Consider the following 13,053-nt stretch of genomic DNA (forward strand, 5'->3'; position numbering starts at 1 on the left):
TATCAAAAAGTATCCTCTTGGTTGTATAGGCATTATCGTCTTCTAAACTGGTGTAAAACGTCATGCACTAAAGTCTGCTTGTGGACGAATTATACGTTTGAAAATACAATATTTTCGCAAATAAAGCTATGCGTTTCTTTTTTTTTGATATATATAAAATATTTTTTGTGCAGAAAATATTCCTAATAAAATTGTCAAATGAATTTCTATAAAATGATTTTCATTGGTACCGTACGCAAATTGCTGTTTTCATAGATAAGAATAGGGATGAGGGGGTGAGAGGGGAGGGTGGAAAATGTTTGGTGTTGCGACATATTCCAAGCATTATGCAAGTAAATGAGAAAATATGCAACCAAGGCTTTTATTAACGTACTAAACAGGAAAGGGGAAAGTAGCTATTTAACCAATTTAATGCACTTCTTTGTATCAGCCACTGAATTTTACCGTTACTTCACACGCACTGTGTGAATGTAAACGACTTCCCGTGCACTCCTCAAAGAGACAGCCATTCTGAGATGATTATCTCCCATTCACTGCAGTCAATAATACGATACGATGTGTAACAGTTACTCCTCCGGGTTCGTCAAGTGACACGTATTCTCAGATGGTTATCTCCCTTGCACCGCAGTCAGGAACGAGGTGGAACGGTTACTCCTCTAGTACTGTTTGTATGCATGCAAATTCCCACCCCTGTTGGAGGTCCGTCAAGTGACATTCAGTCTAAACGTGGCTATCTCCCTTCTATCACAGTCACTGAAATGACACAATGTGTACACAATGAGTTAACCATTTCATATTGCGATTTTTTAAAACTGAAATACAGAAGTGAAACAAATGTTCATTCAGTCCATGAATACTGCACATTCTTATGTTGACATCCTGCAAATTGCATTTTTGACGTAAATAAGACTCTGTATAATTAAACAAAATTAAATTCAACATATGAACACAGTTACAAACGATATGTATTACTGAACTACTGAATAGTGCAAAAGAAATAAATACAATATAATAGTGAGTGAGTGAGTTTTAGTTTTACGCCGCACTCAGCAATATTACAGCTATATGGCGGCGGTCTGTAAATAATCGAGTCTGGACCAGACAATACAGTGATCAACAACATGAGCATCGATCTGCGTACTTGGGAACCGATGACATGTGTCAACCAAGTCAGCTAGCCTGACCACCCGATCCCGTTAGTCGCCTCTTACGACAAGCTAAGTCGCCTTTAATAGCAAGCATGGGTTGCTGAAGGCCTATTCTACCCCGGAACCTTCACGGGTATACAATATAATAGTGTTTGTTGCTTATATATGTTATTAATTATAAAATGCTAGGCTAAAACTGCATTTGGAGATAAGCGTATTTGAGATGTAGGAAGTGAGACGTGCTGTGATGCAAGTCAGGTCAATCTGACGTTTCACTTCCGGAGGTCAGTTAGTAACGGTCATGTGACGTGACACACACTGAGGTCGATCCGAAAACGCATTACCCTTTCAACGTTTAGTCATATCTAATTATTTGAAGAGTTGACTTTGAGTTTCCGTTATGAAAGTAGGCGAACGAGGATGTTTTTCTGTCGTTTCACCTGCAGTTTCGGTTTAAATGAACACTTGGCAATACCCCCGAACTCCTGCTTACAAAATACTTTTCAATAAACTTGTTGGTCTTTTGACAAAAGAAATTGTTATGTAAACAGTTTCATGCTCCAAGCGGAGGTTTCTTGTGGATATGTAAAGGGGTTTTTTTCGCTTCCATATTCATCGGAGTCCTGAATCTGTTTGCGAAATTTTAAATATTACATCTGAAATTAACTTTCTTTTCAAAATGCATATATCTGGAAATGAGCAATTATGTAAGGTCTATATCCGTGCTGCTTAAGCGGTGTGTGAGTAAGGTTTAACACTGCTTAGGTAAGCAGAGAACCTCACCATTGTGGCCACTGGTATCAAATACATCGACATGAGACGATAGAGCTCTAGTGATGGATTCCCACACGGGTAGAAATCTCATCCAGACTATTTCTGTCCACCTTGTCAAGTTGTACATAGAAATAAGTGTAATATGCACAGCTGACTGGTCTGGCAGAGCGATTAGTGATGTTATTTGTTTCTGACGTCATAGTAGCCTTTGACATCACAACGGATGCAGTTTCAACGTTCATAAAATGATATCGCAATTAGACAGTAACATATGTATGTATATTTACATATCCATGTGACTGTACAACGTAAAAGCATACAACAACTGTACTGTAGAGCATACGGCCTGAAATACTGAACAAACTTCTGTCTTCTGTCTGCAGTTATAGTTTAGGTATACCTCCTAGAAAATGTCGCCCGATCTCCCCCCAAGCGATATCTCTGAAGGCTGTCAGTTTGAAATGAAGCATCATGTTATGTGTGAAGCCCATTTCTGGTTTCTCCTGCCGTGATAGTGCAGGCATATTGCTAAAAGCTAAAACTCAGCTAGCTCACTAATGTTTGAGAATTGCGTTGGTTAAAACGTGCATAATATCCCTTGACTCCTGTATTGTGATGACAAACCAAGGATCTAAATTCGGTTACTGGATTCGAACCAACAATCACAGGATCCTGGACGACCTTAGATACTGATGTATATATAGTGAATTCCGGTGACGTGGAAGACTGGACGATCCCTGCCCCCTGGTTTGTTTAAACAATGCCGTCCTCCTCGTGACCGTGGGTTAATGTGATGGCAGGTCCGGATGCCTTTGTGACTGCAGATATAGGTGTATGGTAGGTCGTTCGTATTCGTATAGGACCTCACACATATCTGATCTTTTGTCGCTTTACTTATTATAAATACTGTCAGTTACTTACATTGTTATGATAAATAGATGAAATACACTGTAATGTGTACTTTATATACATATTTTCTAAAATATAATCAGTTTAATCCAATCCTCAAGAGGCATGCATTCTGTAAGAAGGACTTTGCAGACATCTGTATCTAATTAACAAATATGACTCACTCCTTGGAGGAAATCGACACCATTTGTGTAAATAACATTTTGTGTATGTTTAATTTCCTTGTTTTCGTGTTATGTCTTTTGCTATTGAAATAAGAAACCTGGAGACAATGGGAACACGCTGTTACGATTGAATGCCTATAGGTAATGTTGGGTGCATGCTATGTCAACCTGAAGAATGCCGGGGTAAGCATAGCTGTAAGATGACCCATATGTGTGTTTCCATGCAGCTTCCAGAAAAAGATACTTCGTACATTACAGAAATGACCAGTGGAAAGGGTCAACCCTATGGTGTCGCTAAACGTTCCTTCAATGTACGCCACATGCTGCGAACGGTATTGGTACTCATGGTATTCAAGGTACTTCAAGGTATGTAAAGTCATCCAACACTTCCATGACTGTGTTTAAAGACAAGTCAGAAATCATGACAGAAATAGCATTGGGGGTCCCCATCAGTGTTGAATAGAAGTGGATATTTGAAGTCTTTCCGTCACGCATCTGTTGTTGGGATGTCAAAATACGGATCCTTGTTTAAATGAAACCGTATTCCAACCAGTAACAAACCTATAAAAATATTATTGGCTGACTGAACACATTGCCAAATTCATTTTCCCATTTTTCACCCCGGCCACCTTATACCTCTATCTTGGTTTTCTGTATCACCAATTTCATCAGTTACTGTTGGTATTCGCGTTATTGAGAAACCATAAGACTTGCCTATTTGTGATTTGCACAGTCGTTTTAAATACGACCTTATAGGCTCTGCGATATTTCACAGTTTTTATTAACTCTTTGATTTCGTCATGTTACTGTTTCGTCTAATTTTTACATGATATACAGTGTGTCTTCTTCCATTCGACAGTTTTCTCTACAAGCCAACTTTGTCCCAAATGTGAGGGTAACAGCGTGACCTGTATTGACGGTGTGTGTCTACCTCGTTGTGTCAGTGTGACGTCCTCTGGAGAGTGTCGCCAGTGTCAAGACTCCAGGTTCTATGGAGCACAGTGTCAGAGCGACTGTCCAGAAACCTGTCTCAACTCTCGTTGTGAGGTTATCAACACCCGTGTCGTGTGTAAAGATGGCTGTGTAGCCGGCAAAAAGGGAGATAACTGTGGAGTGGATTGTCCAATAGGCTGCTCGAACTGTTTCCGTTACAATGGTACCTGTTTTGGTCAATGCAAGTACAACTTTTATGGTAAGAACTGTCACAAATGTCCAGTAAACTGCAACAATGGCTGTGACAGACAGTCGGGCACGTGTAAAGGATGTCGGACAGGTTGGAGGGGCGACTACTGTGGCGTAAAATGTCCGCTGTGTGTGAATTGTGCCAATACAGAGGGATGTAAACAGCCATGCTCTGACGGCATCTATTACGGTGGAAACTGTCAAGATGCATGTCCGCTCCACTGTGACGGGTGCAACACATCGACACATCAGTGTAAAGTGTGCCTGGAATGTGAGGATGTACTTACCCCATCAACAGGTGTCTATCTACCCGTCCTTTAAAAACCATTATAAGAATATTGCTCTAGTTTCAGATGGATATATAACTTCTTCCTTCCTCCTTCCTCAGAAAGACTTTGGTGAGTGAGTGAGTGAATTTGGTTTTACGCCGCTTTTAGCAATATTCCGTCAATGGCGTGGCTTCGAACATTATACCAATGTGTGGCAGAGAGACTTTAGAGAGCCGGTATCATGGGAACTATTTTATATCAGTCGCCGCAATTCGCTTGGCAGAATAGCGCCCATTGGGTAATCTAGAAAGCTACGATCCAGGGTTCAGATACCAAATCCAGATCATGTTTCACAGTTTGTCAGCACAATATCCATGATCACTGTTTTTAAGTTGCAAATGTCTTAGGCATATTTAGTCCTTGCACATAACGCTCAGATGACTCGACTTGGAATACTGCTGAGTGGGGCGTAAAACTAAACTCTCACTCACTCATAAGACTTTATGCTCAACAAGTGTAGTATTAATATGGAATTCAAACATGTTCTTCATATTTTTCTTTCAGATTCAACCTCCATTCCAAATGTGCAAAAGGAATCAAATGAGACCCTGAAGCTTGTGTGTGCTGTCTTTGGAACACTTCTCTTCGGAACTTTTGCATTGTTATTGTACAACCGATGTTCCAAGCTTGTCAGACTCAATCAAAGGTACAGTTGGTAATGATGAAAACCCTGGTAAAAAACATACTAAATAATGAAAACAATTCAATCGTCATTTCCTGTTTAAGTGCTGGAATTACTTTTCCAGGCATATCCGGGACTGGACACGACTTTCTGGGAGAAGCTCTGCTGCAAGACGTGACGTAAATGCTGGCGGATATAGTGGGTGTACTGTGTACAACAAGTATTGGGAGATCCAGGATGAAGACATTGACTCCGTTACAGAAACTGGGACATCTGTCATGGACGAAACCGGTGCCCTAGAAGATAAAAGGGCAAGAATATTGTCTCAGACTCCGGACAATGATGAGATGACAAGAAATACGTACCAGAAACACTGGAAAAGTACCAAAAATGGAAATGGACGCTGCAAAATCCTCTTGAGGCCGGTGAGGAGTACATCTTGTAGTGCACTACGAACAGCTTCTTGTGACCTTGGGATGCCTAACAATCCAGACGAAACAACTGTTGAGAAGTCGCATTCAGACAGCGAATCAGAGTTTGTTCTCGCAAAACACAGAAGCTCAGAAACTGAATCAAGTTTAGATTCAGTAACTTTATTTAAACAAACGTGTGATTTGACGAATGTCCATGTGAAGTATATCACAACGGCAGTTGTAGAAACATTACAAGGTTCTCCAGTTTAATGAGTCATTGTGGGAGATATACAAACGTCAATTGTAAAACAAATTCTGTTCGGTAAAAATTTTGAATTTTCCTTAAACGTCTTAAAAATAAAAAAGTCCACATAAGAAACAAGTATGTTATTGTATAAGGAAAAGTGTCCTTTGGATATATAGATAATGGCCTCTGTACACTTGTCACGTGGTAGCTCAATAGGTTGAAGTGAAGAACGCATGTGATACAATGGATTAACTTAACAAACATTTTAATGTGATGACTTAGCTCGAACGACAACCGGACTGTAAGGCTTAGTGGGTGATATTTGTTTCCAGGGCCCACTTGCACAAACCCATCTTAGCGTTACGACTGTCTTAAGCCTATGTTGGAGGATGGGAGTTACAATCGTTCTAGAACTAAGATCGCTTTGTTCAAGTGGGCCCAGGACTGTACAAATGTAATTACTGTTTTTAGTTACATTGAAACCGGTCGAGAGAAAATTGGATTCGATCGGATTCGGAGTCAGGGACTATGACTTTAATGTCGGATTAATTTTTAAACTTGGTCGGGAGTTGTATTCAATAACAATAGCGTGAGTGAATGAGTCATTGAAAGCTTACACACTGTCACCTTTTGTCATAACTATGCTATAAGAGCAAAATTCATTTCAAACAACACCACCATGGTTAGCTAAAAATGTACAAATATACACATATAATACTCGTTGAGAGATCGACATTGTTTCCACCACATTCTGTGTTATAATAAGTTAAAACGAAATTAATGGAACAAAGTGAACAGTGTTTGTTTAACGTCGAAACATTTTGAATGGCGGAATCAGTAACTTGAGGTCAAGACCATGCAATAGATAAAAAAAAAAATCACAACCCACGGAACAACTTCATTTTCAAAGGCAATTTGTACCCTGTTCCTCAAACACCGCCATATAAAATGCTGCTATTTGTAATTACAGTTAGGACGTTAGACCTCCATATTAATTTCATGTTTTCATTCAAAGAGGTGGGTCACATTTTAAGTGCGATTTCTTAGTTTCATATCTTTACTATTTTAACCATTACTTATGACCATATATGGCGATGTTTTATTCAGCGTATTCTAGAACACGTGATGAGTGTCCTACTTGTTCTCTATGTGAGACCGGCATATTCACATTCCACAGAAACTTCAGGAAGTTCAAACTGAAATCTATCACAGGGACGTTTACAACAATTGCATGTTTTTATGTGTGAGGAAATATAAACTGGATGCTTCATTTTAAGTTTACTCAGACATGTTTTGACAGTTTGACATGGTGAAATATGTTACTGAAATAATTTGTTTGTTTGCTGTTTACCCGCCACACTCAGAAAATATTCCATCTGTAACACCTTTCACTGGGATCAGGAAATCAAGTGATGGACATCGCCAGCATTGATATATTTAGTTCAGTTAAGCGAGCCTGACCGTGCAACCTCATTGGGAGATTTTAACCACTAGCGCAAATATCTCTCACTATCATGTATTGCTGAAAACAAAACCCATCCCAGATTTTCAGGTGACCAATCATCTTGGCAGGTAAATACTCGGTATAACTCACTCATCCAAGATTATCTGAGACAACTGAACTCACATCCTAAGCCCAATTAGATAGGTGATGCTTTCTTTTTGGAAGAGAAAGAGAATCAGTAGAAATAACTAGACATTAAGTGAATGAAAGAGTGAGTGAGTTGAGCTTTACGCCGCACTCAGCAATATTCCAACTATATGGCTGCTGTTTGTAAATAATCAAGTCTGGACCAGACAATCCAGTGATAAAAAACATGAGCATCGATCTGCGCAGTTGGGAACCGATATGTGTCAACCAAGTCAGCGAGCCTGACCACCTCTGTCGTCTCTTACGACAAGCATAGTCGCCTTTTATGACGAGCATGGGTTGCTGAAGGCCTATTCTACACCGGACCTTCACGGGTCAGACATTAAGCACTTGCAAACATATGAATCAACTTTTAATGAAAGTTATTTAGCATGAAGGAGTGGCAGTTCACACCCTTGGCAGTGACAATGGTAACATTGTTTAACATTTGCTTCCTTCTTTTCTTATGCATGGTAAATAGGCGGCATTTGTTTAGGGTCATCATGTGTTTCAGTCACGAGAGTTCATATTTATACTACACACGTGTGGTTAATATCAAATTTCAACAGTATCAAAGGAATCAGATTTGAGTGATAACGATTAAAATCATCCTCATACTGGTATATTTAACTTAATATCATGGTATGTGTCCCCCAGGCTCATGTGATAAACTCACCGTGGAAGTATTTAGTTCCCTATATTGCTGCTCTGAATAGATGTCAGTGAGGGTTGGTTCAATATGTCATCGTAACCTTCTCAAAGGAATAAATCGTTCGGAGTACTGGTTTCCGGGTATATCGGTACTGGTAAAACTGGGGCTACCATGAAACAATTGGAAATATCGACGGCTCTGAGTATACACATGCCTTGAAAATCACCGTTTATATCTAACTGGAAGAATTGAACAGCAATTAGAAAGAGAGAGAGTTTGAGGTAGAGGGAGAGTTAACAAAAAAACAGTACTACAATCGTCAAACAATAGCCTGAGGCTCTGCGTGACGTATGACGTACAATCCAGAACACGTCATCACTAACGAAAACCGACAACAACAACATAAAATGTACCGTAATCCATGTTTTCATTGTTTGTATTGTTGGTAGCAGTATCATACACAGCGATTATCATAAAAGTCTGCCATTGTGGGATTCAATTTTAGTGCCACGTTTATGATAGGCTTTGCATACATGTATAAGGTGTTCATATACATCAGAATAATATATAGGTAGTTTATATGAATCGTAAAAAATAGCTTAAATACTTCTTGGCGCACCTTTTAACCGAACCTTTAGTACATGAATACTCGAATATGTAGGAGTCTAAAGTCAGGATAGCTGAGTCAAGGAGGAAACTGAAACTACCCTGGTGAGCCGAGTCTGTATTCACGTCAGTAACGGGGACTGCTGTAGAAGGTATACACAGGGGTAATTAAAAGTAAGTTTCCTTTGATTCCAAGATTGTTGCAAATAGAATAGGTTACGCCTTATTAGATCTCAGATATATCCGGGAGTATATTTTATTAAATTGTATGTGAAGAGTAATGTTCGTATTGCTGTGTGACACATTTAGTTTACCGAGTGCAAATACGCTTTGTGATCGATTTGCCGGTCATAGGAATAACATTAGGGAGATGATGATTTTTACCCACATATGTTCTGTATGGCATGTATCATATCATAAACAAAACATTTTCCAATGATCTCCCAGTCTTGCATAAAGCTTTCTATTCCTGTTTAAATTTAATCTCCCTTGGAGTTTTTAAAACTATGTTTTCCTCTTTAGATAGGTTGTCACTAACTATCTAAACATGTGATTCAAAGTTTGTTTGTATGTCAGAAGAAAAAGGCGGGAATGGGCTAATGTTGACGAACAATGATCCTTACAATAAGTCAGTTTTGCCTTAATTCATAAACGGGATGTGCAACATGGACACTACATGTAATTAATTATTCTATAGAAGTTTCTAAGAATTTTATGTTATAAATATACTATGCAGCTGTCCAAATATGGCATATTACATTAGGGAGTTCACCTTACACATTTCGAAATATGTGCATGTTACACACAATGTGATTTCCTTGGAAATACGTTATGAATACGTTAACGACTTCAAATACATTGATGATAGTATGATTATAAAATCCTGTGTCTTGGGGTATAAGGTTCAGACCAGAAAACAAAAGTGATAATATATCAAAACATGGTGAAATACCACCTTATATCACAAATCTCATTGCCTGAGCACCGAATACATTTTGACAGCTATACTTGCATTGCAGAACATCTTCAAAATGGACGCACGAGGCCATTACTGGAGATCCTTCATCTGGGTATCTCTTCTTTTTCTGAACGGTGAGACCTTTTCGCAACCTATAAACTAATGTTACTCTTGAATGCACACAGTCATATATATTTGGGATTACGTTTTCTTAGTTAAGTACATATTCTAGTACATTTTTGGCTTGTGCCCCGTCCTTTATTTGAACATATGTAAGTGTCATTTATGGTGAGGGATATGTTGGGTTTCCCTTTCGATGCGGAATACGGGGTACACAGATTTATAACAAATTCGAGACAAATTCCAGGACAGGCTCGTCACAAAATCAGTTCAACTAATATCATGGTCGATAATCAACAATGACGAGGAAGAACGATTTTTCCCAACCGCCCTTAAAGCTTCTCTATGCGATACAAACACGATAATTTTGTCTGCAAAGTAATGTAGTGAATATCATAAAAACTAAACAAACATTGTCCCAGGCGAACAAAACACGTTGGTCTTTGTACAGCTACCATTCCTCTGTGAATGTTCGTGTTCACAAACCATTAATACACGTCATACAGCATTTAATTTTTCATTCAGCAGTTTCCTCTTCATGTACATCTTGAACCAGTTGAATGCAATGTTATTTCTAGATTGAGAACCATTCCAAGCTACCTTTGTGCCAAAATGTGAAACGTGATTTGACTATTATTCATTCGCTAAGGTTTTTGCATTCATATGTTTCACAGCTGCTGCTGACAGTCACCTTTGCAGCAGCTGTGACGCTAGCAACGTGACCTGTGTTGATGGTGAGTGTCCACATCGTTGTGTCAATGTGACGTTATCTGGAGAGTGTCTTAAGTGTCAGGACTCAAGGTTCTATGGTAAACAGTGTCAACATGACTGTCCAGACACCTGCCTCAACTCTCGCTGTCAGATGAACAGCATCCGTGTTGTGTGTACAGATGGATGTGTGGACGGCAAGAAGGGAGATAACTGTGGAGTGAACTGTCCTACAGCCTGTACACATTGTGAACGTTATGGTGATGCTTGTACAGGACCGTGTCAGAATCCCCAGTATTATGGTCCACACTGTAGAACACCTTGTCCCTCCAACTGTAGAGGTGGATGTAATAACGTCACGGGAGAGTGTGGCAGTTGTGAGCCGGGTTACACAGGAAAGTACTGCAATATTACCTGTCTGTACAACTGTAAAGACGAGTGTGACAAAGTCACGGGGAAGTGTAGATATTCAGGTGAGAGCTTCTGTCTTTACTGAAATTTGAATCCCCAGAAATACGGTCCACACTGTATGACTCCTTGTCCCCACAGCTGTAAAGATGGATGTGATAAGGACACAGGTGTCTGTGGCAGCTGTGAGAAAGGTTTCTTTGGGAGATTATTGTAACATACATGAAAACAGAGGTTTGTACCTTTATCTATTTCTAAATTCATTACGTGTTTACTTAGGAAATATTCTGAAATGCAACTATTTCTGCATTTTGCGGTAAAATGAAAAGTCTGAAAGTAAGACATTTTACTCTTGATAATATTAATGGTTGTATCATTATGTGCTTTCAGCTTCCTGTCAGGTAATTTATTGCAGCACTCGTTGTGTCAGTGTGACGTCATCTGGAGAGTGTCTTCAGTGTCTGGACTCCAAGTTTTATGGTAAACTTTGTGAACATGGGTGCCCAGACACATGTCTCAACTCTCGCTGTCAGTTGAACAACACCCGTGTAGTGTGTACAGAAGGATGTGTGGTCGGCAAGAAGGGAGATAACTGCGGTGTGAACTGTCCGTCAGGCTGCATATATTGTACACGTTATGGTGATGCTTGTACAGGACCGTGTAACAATCCCCGGTATTACGGTCAACACTGTAAAACACCTTGTCCCTCCACCTGTAGGGGTGGATGTAATAAGGTCACAGGAGAGTGTGACAGCTGTGAGCTAGGTTACACAGGAAAGTACTGCAATATTACCTGTCCGTACAACTGTAAAGACGGTTGTGACAAAGTCACGTTGAAGTGTAGATATTCAGGTGAGAGCCTCTGTGTTTACTGAAAGTGGTGGTTCAGTATCAAGCACAAAGTTAGTGAGGGTTGTCAGGTTTAGGGGGAAGTACTGTACTGAGCATGCCATATCATGCATATAGTATGTAGTGTATTAATGAGGGGAAAAACGACATTCTCCTTTGTTTGTCCTCCAGCATCGTGACGGTATGTATTACCAGAAGAATACATTTATTTTTCGTGAATATTTGCTCTGCAATTGCTGTAGACAGAAACACGCTACTGACACTCGCTCATATCTGTCAGATCCGGTGTAGAACAGGCCTTCAGCAACCCATGCTTGCCACAAAAGGCGACTATGATTGTCGTAAGAGACGACTAACGGGATCGGATGGTCAGGCTTTCTGACTTGGTTGACACATGTCATCGGTTCCCAATTGGGCAGATCGATGCTCATGTTGTTGATCACTGGATTGTCTGGTTCAGACTCATTTATTTACAAACCGCCGCCATATAGCTGGACTATTGCTAAATGCGGCGTAAACCTACACTCACTCACTCATATCTGCCATGGAGACCAGAGGTCTCACAGGGGTGTGACCAGTAGAAATATATTGTGACATTATGGTATTTCCACTCATTAGACGAATATATTTAACAACTTTGATAATTAATCATTACTATTATCATTCTCTATTTTACTAATTTGATTGCTTCTCTTTATTTCCGGAAATCTGTGAGAAGTAATCAATTGATTTATTTTGTAGATCATACATCATTACTGATATGGGTCGGAGGTATGATGCTTTCGGCGGTTGTTGCTTCATCGTTTCTCCTTCTGTTGATGTTTTTGTGGAAGAGGTAAGCCAGGTATTACTCATTAACTGGTCATGAAAGAGCTTGCTTTCGTAAAGATGGAAACATAATGTGTCACGAATATATGAAAATGAGATAGAGTACATTAATTACAGAGTTTCAATTATTCGAATGCTGTATATCCGAGGAAACTTTCTTTTTTACTATTCAAGACAATTTTAAACGACATGTTATTGTAAAGCTTTATGTAATGTGTGACTGTATTTTACATTATAGGAGAAAAAGGAGAAGACTGAATAGGTCCCAAGGCAAAGATGTGACATGCGAAATGAATTCGCTTAATAATAATGTTTTGAAGCCTTATGATTTCCAACAGAACCTTTCATCATCACAAAAAATGTACACATCTTCACGTCAAGGTAGTACACTAAATGTATGATACATGTGTTTAACAATCAGTATTGCACAATATTTTAATTTTTATTCCACATGTCACATATGCCATTTAAATATATGGATTCTTTTGAAAATGTGTTCGTAAAGA

The 13,053-nt window shown here is 39.3% G+C and overlaps 2 protein-coding genes across 6 annotated transcripts in view; both read left to right on the top strand.

The window, feature by feature from the left end:
* The first annotated feature begins 2,673 nt into the window (after positions 1-2,673).
* On the top strand, positions 2,674-5,920 carry LOC137290275 (scavenger receptor class F member 2-like). Of its 2 annotated transcripts, none has more exons than XM_067821071.1 (5): positions 2,674-2,759; positions 3,254-3,361; positions 3,855-4,475; positions 5,011-5,152; positions 5,253-5,920. In XM_067821071.1, exons 2-5 carry the CDS (start codon positions 3,256-3,258, stop codon positions 5,809-5,811), a joined length of 1,428 nt encoding a protein of 475 aa, XP_067677172.1. In that variant the 5' UTR covers positions 2,674-2,759; positions 3,254-3,255; the 3' UTR covers positions 5,812-5,920. The 2 variants fall into 2 exon arrangements, with proteins under 2 accessions (XP_067677172.1, XP_067677173.1); XM_067821072.1 differs by having other exon boundaries at positions 2,718-2,759; positions 5,233-5,920.
* A 2,861-nt stretch (positions 5,921-8,781) lies between these two features.
* The window catches only part of LOC137290270 (receptor-type tyrosine-protein phosphatase kappa-like), a 32,891-nt gene continuing 28,619 nt past the window's right edge, over positions 8,782-13,053 (top strand). Inside the window, exons 1-6 of one of the 4 annotated variants that reach the window (XM_067821058.1) lie at positions 8,782-8,850; positions 9,696-9,768; positions 10,429-10,935; positions 11,261-11,722; positions 12,461-12,554; positions 12,786-12,928. In XM_067821058.1, the coding sequence (XP_067677159.1) occupies positions 9,708-9,768; positions 10,429-10,935; positions 11,261-11,722; positions 12,461-12,554; positions 12,786-12,928 (1,267 nt within the window). In that variant the 5' untranslated portion in view covers positions 8,782-8,850; positions 9,696-9,707. The remainder of the gene's footprint in view (positions 8,851-9,695; positions 9,769-10,428; positions 10,936-11,260; positions 11,723-12,460; positions 12,555-12,785; positions 12,929-13,053) is intronic. The other 3 variants (XM_067821059.1, XM_067821063.1, XM_067821060.1) reach the window with 3 other exon arrangements.

The sequence above is a fragment of the Haliotis asinina genome, chromosome 7, assembly GCF_037392515.1.
Source record: "Haliotis asinina isolate JCU_RB_2024 chromosome 7, JCU_Hal_asi_v2, whole genome shotgun sequence".
In the NCBI taxonomy this organism is placed as follows: domain Eukaryota; kingdom Metazoa; phylum Mollusca; class Gastropoda; order Lepetellida; family Haliotidae; genus Haliotis; species Haliotis asinina.